Source organism: Arachis duranensis, chromosome 10 (genome assembly GCF_000817695.3).
Source record: "Arachis duranensis cultivar V14167 chromosome 10, aradu.V14167.gnm2.J7QH, whole genome shotgun sequence".
Taxonomy (NCBI): domain Eukaryota; kingdom Viridiplantae; phylum Streptophyta; class Magnoliopsida; order Fabales; family Fabaceae; genus Arachis; species Arachis duranensis.
The window spans coordinates 31,155,757-31,178,040 of NC_029781.3; the positions used below are offsets into that span (position 1 = coordinate 31,155,757).

General features: G+C 36.9%; 1 protein-coding gene and 1 long non-coding RNA gene across 8 annotated transcripts; one reads left to right on the forward strand and one right to left on the reverse strand.

Moving 5' to 3' along the window:
* Positions 1–12,427: 12,427 nt before the first annotated feature.
* Positions 12,428–16,940, reverse strand: LOC107470064 (uncharacterized). Its single transcript, XM_052255251.1, is given in 8 exon segments — positions 12,428–12,868; positions 12,871–13,069; positions 13,344–13,529; positions 13,646–13,769; positions 13,900–13,980; positions 14,590–14,830; positions 15,665–15,793; positions 16,856–16,940. Coding segments are annotated over 4 exon segments (654 nt in total). The 5' UTR covers positions 13,748–13,769; positions 13,900–13,980; positions 14,590–14,830; positions 15,665–15,793; positions 16,856–16,940; the 3' UTR covers positions 12,428–12,701.
* A 308-nt stretch (positions 16,941–17,248) lies between these two features.
* Positions 17,249–20,774, forward strand: LOC107470068 (kinetochore-associated protein KNL-2 homolog). Of its 7 annotated transcripts, none has more exons than XR_008003951.1 (5): positions 17,249–18,304; positions 18,637–19,464; positions 19,631–19,689; positions 19,860–19,935; positions 20,032–20,774. It is a non-coding gene; the product is annotated as a kinetochore-associated protein KNL-2 homolog (long non-coding RNA). The 7 variants fall into 7 exon arrangements; XR_008003950.1 differs by having other exon boundaries at positions 20,080–20,774; XR_002368363.2 differs by having other exon boundaries at positions 18,637–18,784; positions 18,913–19,464; positions 19,860–20,774.
* Positions 20,775–22,284: the final 1,510 nt, after the last annotated feature.

Consider the following 22,284-nt stretch of genomic DNA (forward strand, 5'->3'; position numbering starts at 1 on the left):
CTTGAGTTGCTAATGTCCAAGTGATTGATGATTGGGAGCCATTAACTCTAATTCTATCTAATTGAATTAGTAAGGAGTTAGGACTTATGGACTTGGATTGACATAGCTCACTTGACTTTCCTCTACTATTAGTTAGGGGTTAACTTAGTGGGGTTGATCCTTGCCAATTCTCATGTTGTGGTTAGTGATTAGGATAGAGATCCTTGACCACCAACCCTTGCCAAGACCCTTTTGTCATTTAATCTTCGTTATCAATTATTTTCATGTCCATCATTCCGAAAAACCCCAAAAACACACCTTATAGCCAATAACCAAGCACTTCATTGTGATTCCTAGGGAGACGACTCGGAGTCTAAATACTCTGGTTAATTCTTAATTGGGGTTTATTACTCGTGACAAAACCAAATTTTAATTTGATGTGAGAGTTGTTTGTTGGTTTGGAGCTATGCTTACAACGAAGTTCTAATTTCTACAAGAGAAATTCTAGACCAATAGCAATTCTCGTCTCATCAATGCTACTTTGAGTCTCATGAAATTCTGTTTATTTTAGGTAGCATTCGGCTGGATTTAATGGAGTTTCTGCAGAAAAAGAGAAGAAGGCGAGTGATGACTAGCGAGGAGCGACGCGTGCGCGTACCTAATGCATGCGTGTGATTTGGAGATTTGCATAGTGACGCGTGCGCGTACTTGACGCGTACGCGTGACTCGCGAAGAAGACCATCGACGCGTACGTGTGACTGACGCGTACGCGTGACATACGCCACCTGCAAAAAACGCAGGAAATGCTGGGGCGATTTCTGGGCCCCATTTTGGCACTTAAGTAAGGCACAGCTCTCTGCCAAGTTAGGCGCGGATCTAGTGAAGCCAAGTGGTCCCCACATTACAAGGCGCGGATTATTTAATTAATTCTGATTTAAATTTAAATTTTAAAATAGGAAAAGATATTATTTTAATTTTAGAAATTAGATTTTAAATTAATTAGGATAAGATATAAAAGATAATGGGATTCTATTCCAATTTACATTCCGTAGTTTATAGTCCACCTGAATCCTAGTTTTTCTCTCTGAACCATGAGCAACTAAACCTCCACTGTTAAGGTTAGGAGCTCTGTCTATTGTATAGATTGATACTATTATTTTTCTATTTTAGTTCATGTTTTGATTTATATTTCAAGAATTGTTTTCGTTCTTTATCTTATGAATTTGGGTGGAACGAAAGTATGATCGTCTTTCTAATTGGGTTCCTGTATAACTTGGAAAAGCTCTTTACTTGAATAATAGCTTGAAAATAATTTCTCCTAAATTCTAAATATCTGGACTTAACGGGATACGTGACATATGATCCTCTTATATTTGGATAATTAGGATTTTTGTGGCATAATAACTAGAATTAAACTTCACCCCCTAATTGGAATTAATTGACCAAGGAATTGGCGATTGATGAAAGTTAGAGGAGACTAGAAAGGTCTAAGGAATTAGAGTCTAGTCACATATAGTTGCCATGAATTAAATCTTGCATGATTAAAGTAAATTAATAAGAAAAGTCAATCCAGAAAATAGATAACTCTGAAGCCTTAACTACCTTCTTCATATTGTTTTTCCCAACTTATTTACTTGCATGTCTTCTGAAATTTTGAATTTATTATTTATGCTTTTGAATCTTCAAAACCATTTTCTATTTGTCTGACTAAGCTAATCACTCAATTATTGTTGCTGGATCCATCAATCCTCGTGAGATTGACCCTTACTGACCTGAGGTATTACTTGGTACGACCCGGTGCACTTGTAGGCTAGTTTGTGAGTTATAAATTCTGCACCAGCTACACATTCATCTTGAAGTTCTTTTCAATTCTATCCAAAAAAAGTAATCAGAAACTTTGTGATTTGTGCCCAGCTTCTTTCTTCTTTTTATTTTCATATTTTTGTATGAATAGTAAGTGATTTTAGTAATTTTGGTAGTTTAGGTACAATCTAACATTGAATAATTGTTGAGTTTTACCTCAATCATCAATGGATAAGGTAAAAAAACTCTAAACTCTTGTGATTTGTCCAATTTTGTGTGTCCTAGTACTAATTTGAGTGAATTGTATGAACTAGCTTGAGTATATGTTGAATTGGAGTTGAATTAGCAAATGGGAGCTCTTGGGATAAAGCTTTGGTGGTTGGAATTTTGCTTGAGTTGATTTGAAATCTTGGAAGCTTGTATTATGGTGTTTTAAGCTTAGGGAGGAATCGGCTAAGGTATAGTTTTGGTTTTTCATAGTTAATGTATAATGTCATGTGAAAACTTAGGCTAGTTGACCATAGGATAAGTTGAATTATATAAATGATTGAGGATTAGTGATTTTGTTGGAAATTGTTAAATGAATTGGTTGGTTTGATACAGTGTATATGGTGTAAGTATATGGTGTAAAATGTTGATGAATGATATTGGATTCGGTGAAGTATCATGAAAGAAATTGTGGAATAGATTGAAGGAATTGTATGTTGGTATGTTGTAGCATGAATGGAGAGTGTAAGAAATATGGTTTGGATATATTTGGTGCTGTTTTGGTTGTGGAACAAATGATTTTGTTTTGAGATTTTGGAAAGAATGAGGTTTTGAACGTTTTGGTAAAAATTGACTTTTTGACCAACTTCGACGAGCCATAACATGGCTTCTGGACTTCCGAATTTTGTAAAACTTATTTAGAATGAAAATTGAGTCCGTGATGTTTATGATGTTCGAAGAATGGAATAAAAATAATTTTTAACAAAAAAGATATGCGTGATCGAAGTTTGGTACAAAAATCTAATTTCTGAGACTTAGCAGCCTTTTGAGGAAAAAAAGGGTGCATGCGTACGCGACATGCCACGCAACGCGAGGTTTCTCCACTGTTTTATGATCTCGTATGCATAGCATAGTGCGTACATAGACCTGTCAAATTGGGGGTATGTGTATGCAAACATGTACCACGCAACGCAAATCCTGTGCTCTGCCCAGACGTCCCGCGTATGCGGAAAGTATACGTACACGGAAACCTGTTTTGGTTGAAAATTGTGTTTTTGAGCTTTAAACCATTTCTTAAGCTTTCCAAACCTCTATAACTACCAATTGAGATTCTCTAGCTAGTGTTTAGGCTTTTGGGGTGAGCGAGAGTGTACTGATAAGACAAAAGAGGTAGTTTCTATTTTGTGTTTAGAGCTGGAGACTTAGGATTGCAGAGTGCTGTGGGTAGATTAACGGAAGTGGTTTCAGGAAGTGTTTTTAGTCGATTAAGGAGAACATATCGGAGTATAAAGAAGATAGGGTTGCATAAATATATTTTTAATATTATAAAACTGATTTTTAAAGGAATAATTGTTTCATTTGAGCACTCTTTCTTAAAAGTGCGACCTCAGGATATGGTGGAAGGTGAGGATCCCCTTCTTTGTTCCTCCTAGTATTGTAAAATCTCCTCTAGCGAGATGGTGGGAGGTTAGGATCCCCTCCTTTGTTCCTCCAGGATATATGAGAACGTGCCTCTGGTAGACGCAAGGGTTGTGGTTTCGACCCACTTGCTCCAAGTTGGTTAGTTTTGAGTCTCCCCGGATAGATGCAAGGGTGTGGTTTGCCCCACTTGCTCTGGGTTATGATGATTTGAGTTTTCTGTACATGTATATATGTATATATACATATATATGTATACATATATACATATATGTATATATGTATACATATATGTATATATGTATATATACATATATGTATACATATATACATGTATGTATATATACATATACATACATGTATATATGTATATATATATTAATTGATTAAGCATGCTTATCTGCTATTTGTCCTACTTGCTGTATTACATCATATTTGTGTTTTCTTTGCCTGTCTTGTGTGTCTTTACAATTGAGAGATCTCTCATAATGGCAGAGATGACGCTGAGGGTAGTTTTACCGATGAATAGGAAGTTTGGTGAGACAGAAGATGCAGAGTTAGATTAGAATTAGAATTCCCTTAGATAAATTACCAATATTACTAGTTTAGAATAAGTTTTAAGTTTAAATTTGAGTGTCGAAGTTTTAGGAATGCCTCTGTCTTTTTCGGGACCTTACATATTAGTTATGTGGGAACCTTTACCATACTGAGAACCTCTAGTTCTCATTCCATACATGTTTTTCAGACGCAGAACGTGAAGCACCTCATTGAGTTATATAAAACTTGTATTTATCCCTCCTAGAAGTTGACATGGAGAATTAGGACTTATATCTATCTTTTGGGTTATATATATATATAACTTGATTATACTTATTAGGGTGAATTCTATATATATTTGCCTTTTGGTTTTCTGTATAAGCTTTCTGCCTTATGTTTTTCGTGTGCGATGCATCTTCGGTTTTATTTTGTTCGTACCCTTTTTTTTCAAGGCTCCTAGCTATATTATCCTTGTTATATATGTATGTATTTTATTTTTAGAGGTTGTAACGCTTCGCCACCTTTGATTTGCATCCTAAGCGTAAAGCTCTATGTCGTAGGATGTTACAATGTCTAGACGTAATTATATATTACATGAATTACATGAAGTTAATATCATACGTCGAGTTTGCATAAATAAAAATTACCGTAAATTACCATTGTATAATAATTTAGATAGGAACTTCGTTAGGGAGACAATGAGAAAATTTGACAATGTGTACAATGGGCTGATTTATTGGCCCACGGTCCTAAACACTAATAACAAAAAACTTTTACTCCCACTTTCAGATTTTAACCATTTCCTACCCACAACCAAACCCCCTAAAATATATGACAAAATAACCATCAAATTTCAAATTTCAAATACCCCTATTTTAAATTTTAAATTTTAACAATGTGACACTCTGCAGCCCCACAATCGCACCCATGCCTTTCCCACCCATGCTTTTTCCCTCACGTGCCCATCGATAGATGTTCAGTTCAATAGGTTGGCAGATAGTTATTATAATTCTTACGATGATGGTTAGTTTAAGTATATATAATTAACAAATGTTGGATGTTCATTTCATTAAGTATATATAATTATTGAAAGTTATGAAAAAGATTAAGTTTCTCTGGAGTTTGGAGAAGATTTAAAGTTATGAAAATCCTAATAGTGATTTATAAATAATGTAGCCACTCAAACAGATTTTTTGAATTTTGTTCTGTAACAAAGAAGCTTTTATGCAAAGAAAGTGAAATGTTTAATTACTAATCTTAATTATTACCATTCTCCATTAATGTGGCTGTGAGGTGTGATCCATGTATGGTACGGCCATCCGCTTCTATCCTTTGTTTATGGCGGATGAAAACGAAGTGACGGTGAAACACACCGGTTATGGGAGGGAGCCGCACGGCGGACGTGTTAAGATGCTTCTAGTGAGTGGCGCAAAGTGTGCGACGGTGCTTCTTGTACGTTGGCAGGTGGCAGGACGGCGTGGTCCGATGCTCTAGCGGCAGCGGCTGATGTTATTGTCAGATCTTTCACCGATGAGAAGGGAAGAGAGTGGATGAGAAAGAATTCACAACACATGGGGAAGATGGAGGCCGTTTTTGCTATGTATGCAACTGCAAATCCTTATTTGCTTTAAATTTCAAATTGGAAATTATTAATAATTAATTAACTTAATTATCATTTGATGTTAATTTCAATTTTATCCCTATTATACGCATTGTACACTACATTTATTGGCTCCTCATACTTTCTCATAACTATTATTATATATAATATATTATTCATTATTAACAAATTCAAAAATTAAGACATAGGGATATTACTAAACATCAAGAGAAAGGATAACTAAATTACATGGCTGGTATAAATACAATCCTGAAATGCTTTTATAAATAGAAATTTAAAGGGATATAATGGTACAATAAACCATGGTCTTCTGAAGAGAAAAAAACCATGAGATGAATGAGACTACCACTGCGAATCATATGCTCGTTGACAAATATATGGCATCCCTTTCCAAAATACCATTCTCTTGAAGGACTTGGTTGACAACAGACATCAACAGAATACATGACACTAGCCTGATCAACGACATCTACCTGCTTCGGCTGCTCCTAGAATGCCATCTCCATGAAACTAAATGGAAGTCTAAATCAATTCCAAGCTAAAATTAATTAGAGATGTGAAATTGATGGCCTCACTAAAGAAAGTGCACAACTATCAGGAAAACAAAATGTGTTGGTTCAACGATGACATCCTAAGAAAAGATGATAATAACTTACCAGTATATTATCGTTGAAGTGGTATTTTGATACCCTTTTCTCAACCATAATTGCATCGGGAATCGACAAATACTTGCTAAAGTGGTTGGATACAGCAAATTTCCAACACAGGAAATCATCATAGGATAGCAAATAACTAATCTCATAAAAATTGGAGTAAAGTACCAACCCGATCCCTGTCCTTTTCTCCGAATGACAACGCGACCCTTAACCAAAAACACGATCCATTTCGGTCCCTGACCCTGTGCTCTGTCTGCCAACGCGATCCTTCCGTCACTTTCGCGGCTAAAGTTTCACAGAAATTGCTGACATGTGTAGACAAGTGGATGAGCTGGATGGCTGAGGTGATTACATTGAAGATGCAAGCCCACATGGCTTGTATGGAAAGGACAAGGGCTTATCTGTCCACGTCAAAAAAACAAGAACGGCGTCGTTTTAAGGCCTCCAAGGGTCCTTATTAGACGAGTCTGGTCGTCTCTCTCCCCTATTTCGTGGTTGGAACCCAAACTACCATGAACAATAGCAGAAAGTGTGGGAGTGGAAGAGATACGTTGAACGATGAGGGTAGGAGTATTTCTGTGAGTTCTGTTGGCAGTGCTGGAGCGAGAAAGAAGAAAAGATTCGTTGCCCCAAAATGCAATTGTGGGATTCATGCAATTCTATTCATGTCATCAACCCAGTTGAACCCTAATAGGTTATTCTTTGGATGCCCATATTTCAAGGTATGAAATAATTAGTTATATTCTCATCCCTATTAAGATCTGCAGCAAGCATCTCCTCAGTGAAATTCTATTTTTTTCTCTGTTTACCGTGCATATTGTAGAAACTCATTGCAAATATTTTGCATGGCTGGATGAATATGTTGCGTTGTTTGAAAAGGAGCAAACAAGTGATCACAGTCTTCATGGTCGGAATCCAAAGCAAAATCAGTTGTTGGATGCAGCTGTTTTGATGGAAGAGAAAGTGAGTAAGCTAGAGGATAGAGTTTCTGGCTTAGAGTTACATATGAAAAATTCTAGGCATGTTAAGTGTATTAGGGGTTTTAGTTATCCATTGATGGCTGTTGTGTTTGTATTTGGAGTTGTATTTGCAAATTATCTCCGATAAATTGGGTAGCAGCTAGTAATTCTATGACTCTATTTTTTGTTTTGAAAATGTCTGTTGCTGAAATAGTTGTATCACCTGGCAGTGTAACTTTAATTTTACTAAATGGAACAGATTTGTTGGTTGTTTGGAAAAGATTGACTATACTAAAAAGCTATAATGTGTTATAATCCAATTCGTGCAATCCAAGAAAAGCAATCCAGTTATAACTAACAATCATATGTGACATTACCGAATGTCTACATCATAGTCACAAGGTGACTCCATAAGTGGGCAACATATAACCCCATACCAACATTAGAGACATAAAGATAAAAAGACTATTATAAGTTCATAATAGACATAGCCTAGCAAAAAAGTAACCAAAAGATTGTTTGTTGTGGCTGTTTGTAAACTAGTTTTCCAAAAAGACAGCCTATACTGGTTAAAATGTAAACCTAGGACTACACTTCTAGTTCTTCCTAGGAGGCTTAAATCTAGGAGTGAAAATGAACTTGAATAATCTTGATGCAGTCCCAAAAGTTGCTGCGACCATTGTCTTGCACTAAGTCCCTCATGTTGACTTGGTTTAGGCACCTTTGATCTAGTAGCAGCATTAATCACATTGTTGGATGGGAGTTGTGTGTTGGATGGAAGGGGAGGCCTAAAATGAGGTCCAATGATTGGAGGACTTTGATTCACCATAGAAACTGGAACAAAGGTGGATGTAGTTGGTGGCCTAACTATTGGTTGCTTTACCCTTTGTGGAGGTGGGTTATTCAAGTTGATAGTCTCAAATGCTCTATGTATACAAAAAATAATGTATTAAGTGCAAATAAATAAAATATTTAAATGTTGCTATTTATAATGTAATTATGAAATAGATTACAACCTCTATTTGGGGAGCAGATTGTGAAAAAGGAATTTCATCTCTTTGTCCCACTACTATACCTCTTTTTGGTGTTGATTTAGGTAGCTTCTTTTTTTGGTTTTTTGCCTTCGTCTACCGTTGTAAACAGTATACAAATCATGTATCATCAACAACAATTTTATAAACACATTTCAAATAATTAACCCTACACAATACTCACCACATGATCCATAGAAGTTCCTACAGCACTTGCACTTGGATTGTTTCCCTCATCTACCTGATTCTGTGTAGATTATTATACAGAGATGAAAATTAACGTCTTTATGATTTTTTTATGACAATTAAATCCCTAACCAACTTATAATGTCACACTTAAACCCCTTAACCATTTAGAATATATGACAAATCGATCCCCAAAGTATCCATACCTGTGTGGTGATAGCAGAGTCTCCTGCTGGAACAGTCTTATTCAGAGCTCTCTTTTCCTTCTTGGTCATAGGCTTCCAATTAGGATCTTTAGATGGATTGCAGCATGTGGTGTAGTAGTGACCTGTTTGGCCACTTATGGACTTTTCCATGCAAATAGATAAGAATTCCTTCGCTGTCCTTCTTAAAATTTTTTCTATGATGAAACATAGGGGTAACCAGACATTCAGCCATCTGAAAAAATAAAAAAAACTTTTGTTAACTCCTAATTAAAAAATTTAAACATGAAACACAGTTTCTTTGATCTGACATCAATATAAACGTCCAATCCTAATAATCTATTCCAACTTCCTTTAATATTTTAATAGTTCTCTGTACTTTCATGCTATTTAATTTAAATACATAAAACTCCTAGTATATAGCAACAGAAACAATATTTTAACTTTTCTATACCCCACCACGGTTTAATACAACCAACAATTGTGTCATGAGGACCACACACAAAAAAAGAGTAAGGAATAGTGGTGACACCAACCTCAGTAATCTGTGCTATGTACAAAATCGTCCAAGTTCCGTCAACAGCGCCGTCTAACAGCAGTCTACTTTACTGTCAGTGGCTTTGTCAGCAACCTTGTCAACAGGCTTGTCACCACTCACTACTGTCTTGATGGAGAATAAGCTTCTCTTCTAGGGTTTAGAAGGTAACTGCAATAGGGAGTCAAGGGATATTTACGGGAGAAGATATAAAGTACAAAACCAAACGACCCATGGAGACCTCAAAACGACGCCATTCTTGTTTTTTTGACGTGGACAGATAAGCCCCTGTCCTTTCCATACAAGCCACGTGGGTTTGCATCTTCAACGTAACCACCTCAGCCATCCAGCTCATCCATTTGTCTACACACGTCAGTAATTTCCGTCAAGCTTTCACCGTAAATGTGACGGAAGGACCGCGTTGGCAGACATTCAGAGATGTTGGGTGCTTCTTTGATATGGAATGGCTAAAGGGTCCCTCTCGTAGTCCATTGATGAGACCCATGACGGTTGCTTCTGTTGGCAGACTTTGTATATCCAGACATGCCTTGTTGAATCTCTCTATGTAGTTTCGGAGGCTTTCCCAATCTCCTTGCTTAATCCCTAGCAAGCTTGGAGCGTGTTTGGCATTATCCTTCTAGATGGAGAACCTGGCGAGAAACTTTTTAGCAAGGTCATCAAAACTTGTAATTGATCTTGGAGGCAAACTGTCGAACCACTTTATTGCTGATTTAGTTAGAGTGGTTGGGAATGCTTTGCAACGAATTGCATCTGAGGCATCCGTGAGATACATCCTGCTTCTGAAATTGTTGAGATGATGACTTGGATCCGATGTGCCGTCGTATGGGGTCATGTCGGAAGCTTTGAAGTCCTTTGGGACTTTAGCTTTCATGATCTTTTTGGTGAATAAGTCTTGATCTTTGTGGGAGCTGTCATCGTGACTGGATTGAATAGCTTTAGTTTTGAGATCAGCCTCGAGTTTTAGAAGCTTATCCTCTAGCTTTCGGCAACGCCTAGTTTCTCTCCGGAGGTCCCTCTCGGCTTCCCGTTGATGCTCGGCCCCTTTTTTGAGCTGTTTGAGATGATCCTGTTGAGCTTGTATGGCATCTAGGATTTCTGTATTTGGAGAATGCTTGTCTCTGTTTGGTTGAGGTGTATCTTTTGGTGTGATGTCCGCGTTCTTATGCGGTGTTCTATTTTCCAAATCAGAGTTGTGGTCATTGTCAAGGTTGTCCGCCATGATGATGGAATGACTTCCAGGTTCTCCAACAACGGCGCTAATATTCCGAGGGTTATCTGATACTGTAGATCAATCTCGGACGAGATCTGCAGTGGTGGCTGGAGCTGTCGTGTCTGACTTGTTGGACTTGGTGGTGCTGCTGATCCTTGGTCACCGGAGGGTAGTGGTACCTGCAAGAGACTCCGATGCTTAAGTTAGCATGTGCTTTAGGCAGGTTTTAGTGGAATCAGAGTATGAGTTATACCTGGGTGCTCCAGTACATTTATAGTATTGTTGAGTGACCCTCCTTGAGATAAGTTAGTTATCTTATCTTATCTTTGAGTGAAGTCATCTTATCTTTTAGGGAGAACCGCCTTTATCTTTCTAGGCTTTGGCTACCTTTAGATGGGTTGTGTTCATTCATTTGGACCTGCTTTGGGCTTTTCTGACGATTTGGCCGAACTCTTTGAGAAGAGGTCAATGGCGACCCAACCTGAAGAGGTCGGTCACTTGTGTCTTTGGTCTGCCCGGGTCGCACAGCTCGGCCCAGGGTATGAACAGGTATGATATTTTATCTTCAAATGATACATTGAATTCTCAATACTAACTTAAGCATCGGAGTGCCTTTTGCAGGTACACACCCCCTTTGTTCATACTCTCCGTGACGAGATATTTCTCTGGACGAAGATTTCGGATCATCCCACCTTATAGCTCGGCATTGAAGGCTAAAGCTCGGCGTCGGCTCCCCTAACCGAGGTTACGTCCAGGTAATCAGACAAGAACAATTGGCGCCTGCTGTGGGGCCTCGAAAAAACACCCTTCTTTGGAGCACAGGGTCAGAGACCGAAATGGATCGTGTTTTTGGTTAAGGGTTGCGTTATCATTCGGGGAAAAGGACAGGAACCGGGTTGGTACTTTACTATAAAAATTGACCAAAGTGTTCACGGAACAACTATGATTTGGAAAAGAATTTGCTATAAGATTCCAAAATGCAGAATGGAGTAACCACTGCAACATATCTGAACTTTGTATGGATGCACCCAACAAAAAATGATTTGAAGAAATCCTCTTCTTCCTTGTGCTCAACAACCGCAACCGCATAATCAACCCCATTGCATCACCAAGCACACCGGGCCTATTCATCAACAACATAACAATATAGAAAACTCCATTACTACCATACGCGAAAAAAATCAAAGCACCATCGACGATTTTATACACACTTCTGATGAGACGAAAGTTTTCCACTAAAATACCGGTGGTATCTAATTTTTAGAGTTTCATAGGAAAGCAGTGGCCAGCAAAATCAACGAACTTGACCTCAGAGCCCAGATTGTTCGTGTATTTAGCATAGAAATTTTGCGGTAGAGCGAGAACGACCTTTGCCAACATAAAAAAACCAAACTTAACACAGTAGATCTAGACCACGGTGGTATCAAATCACCGACAAATCAATGACTCAGTCTTACCAGGGATGAGTCAAGGCAAAATACCAAGGTGCACGAACATTTCGTAGTGCTGGAATGCATCCCAAATGATGTGTTCATCACTGGATCACTGAATATCAATTCACTGTTAAGCGTAAAAGTGGAAGGAAAATTGGCAACCATAACTAAAAAAAATTTCCCTCTTACATGCAATCAGAAACATAACACAAATTGCTTAGCTTCAACATAGTTGACAATTAATTGATTACCTGATATGTATAAGCAACGCAGACCAGCTATGGAGATACCCCAATGGAACGAACCAAAAAAATTCGAATAGTTAGGAGAGATTACTGCAAGTACTGTATAAAGCAAAAAAAAGGATATATGGGGAGTCAAAGCAGGACCATCAGAGGGTTCTTTTAAACCATCTATAAGACAGTAATACCCACTATATATCAAAGTTACCCCGTTGCCATTTTCCATTCATGCAATCGACATATACTTTTCCTATACACCACATATATAATATATAATATAAATATATAAATATATAAATTGTTTTAAAAGACCAATTACCATTGATATTTGTTATGCCCCTTACGAATGTATTTCGTAATAGCTTTGATTCCTGATATAGATAGATAATCCTAAATTGCCAAATACCTCACGATATAAAACATTTATTGTGTTTTTTGACACATCCCCATTGTTGTCTAAGATCAGCAACCTCTTACAGAATTATCAACTGTTTGTAAGAGTCTGATCCTTGTTAATAAAATGGCCATGCCCCTATTAATGATCATATATCCTACTCTTAGGAGATCAAGACCTTCCCAGTTCCCAGGAACAATAGCCCCTGTAAAAACAACTCCCAATTGAACCATACTTCAATGATAGGAATTCTATACTACTTCTATCAGTCATATGGCTCCTCTCGCATATCCGGCTGCTTCCTGGCTTGCAAAGCCAGCCTAGCATCTCTCTCCCTCTCAAACTCACGGTAATTTGTTCGCTGCAAGAAGGAGACCTTATCTAGATACTGGTCTGAACTCCTCTTGTAAGCATCAAGCTCCCCTTCCAGTTATTTTCTTCCTTAAACTCTCCCCAGTCCATTTTGGTCTTATCAAGTACACTGAGCTTCTGCTTCTTCTTGATTTGTTCAAGAACAGCATCCACCGGAGAAGGTGCAGCGATTTTGGCTCTTTCCATTGCCTCCTTTAAGTCAGAATCTAAGAGTTTCTTTACTTCAATGTCTTGACCAGCAAAGTCCCGAACCTCAGTAATCTGTGAAAGGAAACAGATGAACAAACAGTGACTGAGAACTCAATGGTTCAAGTCATGCAATTGGCAGTGGTGAAATAAATAATATTAGAACTACATATAAGACATATAATTAAAGCTAGAATTCTTTCAAAGGCTTCATGCTATAATTCAAGGATGTTAATATATAGATCCTTAAACTTTGGAAATTTAAACATGAGGAAATAAATCAATGCACAATACCTTAAGTCTTATATATGTTTCCCCCTACTTTTGGGCCAAATGAGAATGTGCTTACCACAAGTTTACCCTTGCTAGAGGAAGAAGCAGCAGCATCATCTTTCACTGCTGCAAGAGCAGCAGCAGCAAGCTTCTTGGCTTCATCATTTATATTGCTCTGCTCCATTACAGTCCCATTACGGAAAGCGGCTTGCCCAACAGATTCAGTTGCCTTTGGTGCTAACCCCAGATATGACAAACAATTTTGTGTTCAAAGTTATTAAATTAGGAAGTTATTAAACTCATGCTAACAATAGCTAAAAGAGCTTTATCCAGAAATTCCATGGTTCATAGACAAAGAGAGCAACAGTAAGGTCTTACAAAAGCTCCCTTCTTTGCAGTTCTTTTTGGAGTGGAATTAGACTTGCTTGCAAAACTTCTGAGGATATCATTAGATACTCCTTTCTTCATTTGTCCCCACATGCATCAACTTGAGCTTTTATTTCTATCAAGACAAGGATGACATTAGGGAATTTGTCACTACAATCATCAAATCTCTAATCATCGACACAGCCATCCTGAGGAAAACATAAGTTTTAAACACGCAGTGAAAACATAAATTCAGAAATCCATACTTGTATCATCATGCTGTGTTTCCAGGCTTGTCCCTAGAACAGATTATTTGACAGACTCAGCAGAATTTGCATTGATGGTATCTGAAACACGAAAAATTAAGCTGTTATCCAAAGGCAAATCCATCTTATATCCACAGATACGGACAGATTATGATAAACTACAAAGCATGCTCCTTGAGCCACAAAACCACATATTTTCACTTGTAAAATTTTATGAGCAGCTTACATTAACATAATTCGAATTTCCTGGAACAAGGACTTATAAAAACGTGTATATCCAATCACAAAGTACTTACCTTCACCTTTCCCCAAAAGTGTAAGCAATCAATGCAAATAAAAATGAGCCTACAGCAAGAATTCAGACCATGGCAGCATCCACCAAGAGTAAACCAAAACTACAGTGGCCAAACGAAAAAGAAAAATCGTAAAATTTGTTTATAAATTAGGGGTTTTACATCTGCATTAGCACCTTATAGTCTTACACAATTCGAGTCTCACCCCTTACCACAACACTCCCCCCCCCCAAAAAAAACTTTTTAAATATATAAAAAAACGAATCAATAATCACATATTGAGTGTGTAACGCAATAAGCTAAATGGATAAATAATGTATTAGAATCCAATTGAAGCATAGATTCTAAATACATATTTCAAAATTTATCCTTGAGAGAGAGAGAGAGAGGTTTTTACCAGTGGAGCTCATCGTTGCTGTGAATTGAAATCGAGGAAGCTAAGGATTTGCCGATGTGTCAGACTTTAACAAAAAACACACTCCTTACTTAATATCTTAAAATCCAGACATGTAACTCCAGGTGTCACAATATCCTTCTGATGTTTTTGTTTGCTTTTCTTTATTGGCATTGAAAAGTCAGTAAATGTGATGAAAGCTAGAGGTCCCCGGAAGTAATATTTCAACACCTAATTAAAGTACCTGTTAGTTCAAAAATGTAATAAACGTAAATTTAAAATATCAAACAAGTGTGTATGATATTTGGCCAATCTATTCTGAAAATCTACTCTGTTACATGCATCATTGATGAAAACTTTACCTATAAAAAGAAGTGATTCATTCATTAGAATGGTAAAAGCTTTTTGAGCAAAAGAACCCAATTCATACTTTCTTTCTTATAACCTATTTTTTATGCATTACATATTTTTCATTTACCCAAGCATCACCATTATCAGTTTATCACACACAATTAATTCATTATCATACAGACAGTCACAACATATATTGGGTATACATAAAAGATTGTCTCTGATTTTGAACATGAGGTTGCTGTCTTCCGAGGTTGGTGTGTCACCGAAAGTTCTACATTAATGAATCACTGAGCTGCCATTCCTCTCCCTCCCCCTATGTGTCTGAAGCCCCCATTCATTCTCATGATCAAATTCTCCCTCCCCAGTTTTTAGTAAATATGTGTCTTAAACTAAAAACAAGACAGCACATGCCCCTTGATATTTATTTATTTTTTTACTTGGGCCAAGCAAGCACGATTAAAATAGAACAAGCTCACTGCAATAGTCTAAAACAACAACGCAGCACGTTCTTTTTTTTCCATTACTTATTTGTTTATCTTTCAGAAACCATGAATGGCAAGAAAACACCTAACTTCAAAGATTATGTCAGAAACTTTAACAAGGATAACTTACCAAAAATCTAACTACAATATCCAAAGTATGAGAAACTAAATCAATCGGAATATATAATATGCAATATATTCTTTTGGTGTCTGAAAATAAAAGGAAAGAAAAAGAAAAAAACCAAAGAATGGTGGACCGCAGAGCTCCAGGCGTAGTTAATCGCGGACGGCGGAGCAGGAGCTTGAGGCGTTGTGAATGGTGGACACTGTGTGAGACTTGAGTGTGTCAGGAAGATTCTTCCACTTATTGGCTGGATAGGAAAAAATGGAATACAGGGAGAGTGGATTATCGAAGTTCAGAATCCCCTGCCTCTGTTTTTCAATTTTCGGCTTGGATTATCTTTTATCGTTAATTTATATCATTGAATTTATAACTAAGCAACCCAACCAGTTAACAAATTAACAAATTATGCCAAATTATAAGATAGAAACAATTAAAAAGTTATAGCAAATTATAATAATACAAGAGCATAAACATGAAATAAAAATCACAATAACTACAAGAACAATTAAAACACAGCAACAAAGTGAGAAATATCTAAGAATCACCATTGCTGAAAACAATAACTTGATACGTGTATGCTCAAAGAATCAAAGAACTCAAGAAGTTGTGTTTTCATTGTTGAACAAAAAATTGATATATACAAATTAATAAAATCAAAAGCTTAATATAATATATAATCTCAAAACACATCCAGAATAACATTGTAGCAAATAAAAGACAATTTAAATACATCCAATAGTTGTACAAGCTCATCCAAAAATAAAAATCCCTGCTCTAAACACAACATACATTGTCTGCATACAAGCATTGATCCTCTGCATTGCAAACTGATAAAATCAAAAGCTGAATAATATATACAACTTCAAAACTTTACAACACATTTAAAATAATATAATAGCTACACATCTAAAATAACAAACAAACATAATACTTTCTAAACACATCTGAAAATGAACATAGTTGAACACCACAAACACATCCAAATTGAGAAGAAATAACAAAACAGTCAAGAGAAAATCCTCTTCCTCTATTGCAAGACACATCCAAAATGATTTCGAGGTAAAACAAAATCACTTTGTCTATTTTCATGACACATCCAAACTATATTGATCTCTTAAACCCCAAATCAAATAAAGTAATAAGAAAAAAAATTAAAAACACAAATACATCCAAAATCGAAATATAAACTGAAAAACAAAAGAACTTCTTCTTTGTCTATTCTCATGATAAATCCAAAATTAGCCAGAGATTAAATACATCAAATCATTCAAAAAGAAAAGGAAGGATAGGATAGGGGCAAGAACAATACCGATGCTATGCGGGGAGAATCTGGTGGAAGTGGCGTGTTTCGGGACCAGGAGAGGCACGGACGAGGCTCGATTCTGATGCAGAGGAGGCACGAGGGTGGCTCGTCTAGTGCGCGACTTGGAGGCCAGAGGGAGCGCAGAGGATGTGGGACTGAGAGGCGGCGCGGAGGAGGAGTGACAGGCGGCTTAAAGGAGACGCGGAAGAGATCGTAGAAGACGCGCTGCGAAGGAGTGGCAATGAGATGATTCGACGAGTTGCGACGGCGATGGGGCAGTGGGACAGCAACTAGAGCAGATTCGATGGCGGCGCTGGGACGCAGGCGGCGACAGAGCTTGAAGAAGAGATAAGTCTCTGAAGGAAAGGAACATGTGAGGTGAGAAGGGGCTAGGCAAAAGGCGTCGGTTCAGGCAAACCGGTTTGAATCGGTTTTCGAAGGAAATCTTATATTATAGTGAACCCTCTTATTGACGGTGCACCCTGTTCCATCCTTTCTTGTAGCCGTCGAAGGAAATCGCTGATGCCACGTGACTCATGTCAGTTCTAGACTTCTAGCTATTTGTTCTCAAGTGTCTTATCGTTTGGAGAACTAATCGCAGCCCTAGGGCACGCAGCGCACACGGCAGCCCCTCACCCTCACGTACGGCGGCACCTTTCCCTCTCAGCCCTCTCTCTGTCTCTCAACTGCTTCTCTCGCCTTCACGGCCATGGTGCTGTATTGCTTCTTGGTGACGACGACCCTCAGCGACGACGACACCACCAGTGGCTGCGAAGTGCGACGGCGCTTCTCTGCTCTATTTTCCCAGGGCTGCTGTCCCCGGTCGTCTTCTTCTTCCCTGCTACCATCAACAAAGAGTAACGGGGATTTCACTATTTCCCACATTTCCCACTCATGCTTGAGCTTACTTCCACTCCATCCACTTCTAACAATGCCAATTTATCTTGTTTCCAACCAACGGTTGCTTATGCTTCTCCTCATTCTCATTACAATTTATTTGTTCCCCTAAGTATTTTTCCTCTTTTCATTTCTTCATAGTTCTGATTCTTCCTGTATTTTCTGTATGCAAAGGTTTGCTTGTATGAATGGTGGCTGGTTAAAGCTAAACATGGATTCGAAGGAAAGTAGTTAGCCGTTGGAGGCATTACATAAAAAAAATAAGAAACTTAGCTTGATTTTGTTTTAGGGTTTTTCGTGACCTTGTTTTACCTCTTTTAAGGCATTTTGGTGATTTGTTGAAATTGCTTTGGAGTAATGTCTTCCTTGAAATATGTAATATGGTAATTGCATAACTTGATTCTGTGAATCAGGGAAGAAGTAGTGCGTGTCTTCACCAGTGCTCCCATTGCCAAACGGCATGATCTATTCTCTCTTGAGACCACAGATGGGATTTATATTATCATAAGGGGTTTCATTGACGAGTAGCGCACCATTGATAATGGTTTCCCTTTTGAGGTTTGTAGCCACTACTCATTGGTGTATTCTCTCTCTACTTCTCTACTTGATTAATTGCGTTTGCAAATTGATTCATTACATGGTGGTTTGGGAACTTCATATGGCATCAATATGCATATTCTGTCTTGGAAGAGATTTATACTTGCATCTACCCATGAATTCCCTCATAATTAAGCAGTTTAGTGCTTAATCTGGTTGTCAAACTTTTAAATGATGGGTCAGCAGTAGATTGGATGGAAACTATTAAGTTTTGGTTTGCGAACAAACATCAAAACAATGTATAATTTTATGTCTTCCCAATTTGATTTTTCACCCGTTTTCTATGTTGCTAGGTTTTCAATAATTTCTTATTTGGTTTTCCTCAAAACTGGGAAAGCTATGCAGCAGATTTGATTAGGGATGAATCAAATATTGGCACTGATTTGGGTAGTGCTGTTCCTAAAACTGTATCATCAATTGATCTTGAGATCTTCTCTGCTGGTAAATATTTGGATGATGTTGAATGATTTGGTTCTATGATTATTTACATTTACACGTCTTATAGTTTCTTTGATATTTTATCATTTCGTATCTCCAAGATCTTTTGTTATCCATCTTGATGTTTTAAGTGTTACAGCTTAAGAAAAATCTATCCTATCTTCTTCGAAACCTTTAAAGGAAGCATTTGGAGCTCATGGGAAGCCACATGCTGAAGTTGAATGGCATGATTCTAATGCTACATGTGGGGTTAATGCTGCTCAAGGTAGTGGCAGCATTAGACATGTTACCAGGTTTCATAACATGAAAGTCTGTCAGCAGAAGCAGCCAGCTTCTGGAATTTCTCTAAAACATCCAGAGGAACTGAATAGTCCAGTGACACCAGTTTAGTTGCAATCTCTGGAAAAAGTAACTACAGAAAAAGTAAATACACCATCTGAGCATCTCGATGAAAGCTCCACATCTAGAGTTTCTAGGACTTTATTTGAAAATAAATAAGGCTGTTCCAGGAGAAAGAAAGCTACAAGTGAAAAAAGTCAGATCACGTGTGAACGAAAAAGGTCTAGATCTGCCACTGCAACCAAATATCCACGAAAAAAGGGGTTTAAGCCCATCAATCATTGGTGAGGAAGAGAAGATATCCTCAGTGTCTATTCTATCAAGTTTCAAAAAGTCCAGATCAGGTAAGTATTTCCTGTTAGTTATTTCCCAGTTCTCATTCTATAAAAGCTAAATCTTATTTGGCCTAGAGATACTTGATGCACTAGTGCACTTTTCATGCACTTACTAATATCTTTGCTCGATGTTATTGTTAATCTTCTTGAATTTTGTGATCGAATTATATTGCAGGAAGGTTGCTTCTACCACCCTTAGAGTTTTGGCGTAACCAGATACCAATTTACAATGCGGTATGTGATATCTTTGGTTGATTTTACAGCATTCAATTAGCTTTTTTTTTCTGACCCCAGTATTTCCTTTACTTTTATTTATGAAATGTATATGTCAGATTTGGTTAGCACAGAAGTTTCGTTACTACTACATATTTTGCACTTTTTCATTTTTTTATGTTACCATCTAGGACCATGTGGTTACAGAAATTCAGGGAGGTGCATCTCTGGTTGAATAGATAAAGGTTCTTCAGCATCATTGAGCCGGTACTTCTTTTGTTGTAAATCAATAATTTCCAGTTGAAGATTCAAATTTCCCTTGTGTAGATGCTTTGTTGTTTACATTTGTCATTTTTCTGATAGACTCATTCCTATTATGCTGCCTGATCAGTGGATGCTCTTATACTGTAGCTCATGATATTTAGCAAGTGGAGGTCAATCTGTGCTAAAGCTAATGCAAAACTAAGATGTTAACTGTTACTAATTTGAAGAAAATCACAAAATTTCCTAGGAGAATTTGACATATTTTAGAGGTAAGTTTGAATATAATTGAAAATTTTGGGTCTTTGTACTAAAACATTGTTGTAGCACTTCTGTTCATCTAGGTCTGTGGTACAAAATGGATGTTGGGTGCTTGTGGAATCTAAACCTTTTTTGAAAACTGAGCATAAAAGGAGAAGTATTTCTCTTGGATGAAAACCAATGCAGTTTAAACAAGTTTCATCAACAACGCACAATACATGGGAAGAGGGATCTAATTGGAGAAATAGACAGACAGGGATACATTGCAATGCATGGACTCTAGATTTTATTGTTTCTTGTTGAAAATAGTCCATGTTGTTTGGAAGAGTCTATGCTTGCTCTGCGGTACATAAAACCTAATAATAGACAAATAGCATATTTTAGTTTTAGACTTATTGAGTTATAGTTCTTACTTCTCACTCCTTATCAGGTCAACAAAACTCTCAAACAACTTCATCCCTAGGTCAACTGAAATTTATAGAAACCTTAGATGATAGAAATAAGATTTATTACATTTAAATTGGGAGTATGCATTCTATTAGTTCAACTCACTTGTTAAATAAGATACCTTGGCAATTAACTGATGCTATCTGTGAAATGCTTTAGATTTATTATATACAGACATGCTTTCTTCTTTTTGATTAGTTATACCTTGCACCTGTCATTATATCGGCAATCGCGACAGAAAATTTCTGTGCTCGTTACAATTATAAGACTACACATTCTTTCTTAAAAGATAAGCATGCCTATTTTTAATCTTTCAAGACAGGAAAATGCATAATAAGCTGGTTACATTGACGGAGGCTTTTCGCTCACACCTTGATGAATGACAATGTATTTCCTAATTCTGTTGGTTCTAGTGGTTGTATGGTCGTGGTAACAAATTTGGTTGGTAATGTGCATCAGTTGCAACTTGCAAGTTGTTACTTATTGCAATATAATTTAGCTGATTAATCTTCATTGATAAAAAGTTACAGTATTATACTGTTATCATGATAAATATTATTGCAAAACATGCACTCTTGTCTCTCCTGGTAGTGGGACAAGTGTATAATTATTGCATTTCCATTTTAATAAGGCTTTAAGCATGGAGCTGGTATTCTCCGTGAATGGGGTCTCTCACTATGCGTTTACATTTTGAAATATGAAAATTTATAACTTTTTTGAGCTTTTAGATGGCCTCCTAACTAGGTTAGAGATGTAATGCTTGAATGATACGATGGTTAGGTTATGTAAATTTTGTATATTGATGATCGTCTAGCATGATTTTGCTTAATTAAATGTGTCAATTTAATTAAATCTGTCATGGGTTGTGGCTCGAATAGAAATGACAAAAAAATGGGGAATTTTCTTATCTTTTTTTGGTCTGGGGGCATTTTTTACAATCCCAAACCTTTAAGGAAACTTTGGCCTTTTCTTAATATGGATAATTTATTGTGAATTGCAAGCTGCTCTCCTTTTCTTAGAAGTAAGAATAGTAATGGATAGAGTAGAGTAAATAGATCTAATTCTAATTTTATTTCTGGGATGATTTTTTTAGGTTTAATTTTTCTATTTAGGATTGCACATGAATCGGATAATATTTGCATATCCACGGTAATTATCCGCATCCGATCCAAATTTTGCAGATATTATCCGATCCGCAAAGCCATCAGATTGGATTCGCACTATGGTTGGATCGAATTGCGGATTTGGCAGTGATATCTACGGATCCTATCCGCAAATCCGCATATCCGCATATCCGCACATCATATATAAATAGCATAGTTTAAGAAAATAAACCCTAATGTGATATGAATTTTAGTGTGTTATTTTATGAATTTTATGATATTCTGTTTTTAATTTTTTATGTTGTACTTTAATTTAGAATAATTAAACTTAAATCTTGTGTTATTATTTTGTTTTTCTTATTCAAGAGAATTATTATTGATAATATTTTAGGAGTAAATAGGTTTAAACAGATAAAAAATGAATTTTCTGGATATTTTTTTGTAAAAATAGCCAAACAGAATCTTAAAATAGTTTTTTTTAATAATGTGGATATACCTGATATCTGATCCGATCCGACCTAAACAAATGCGGATATTGTATCCG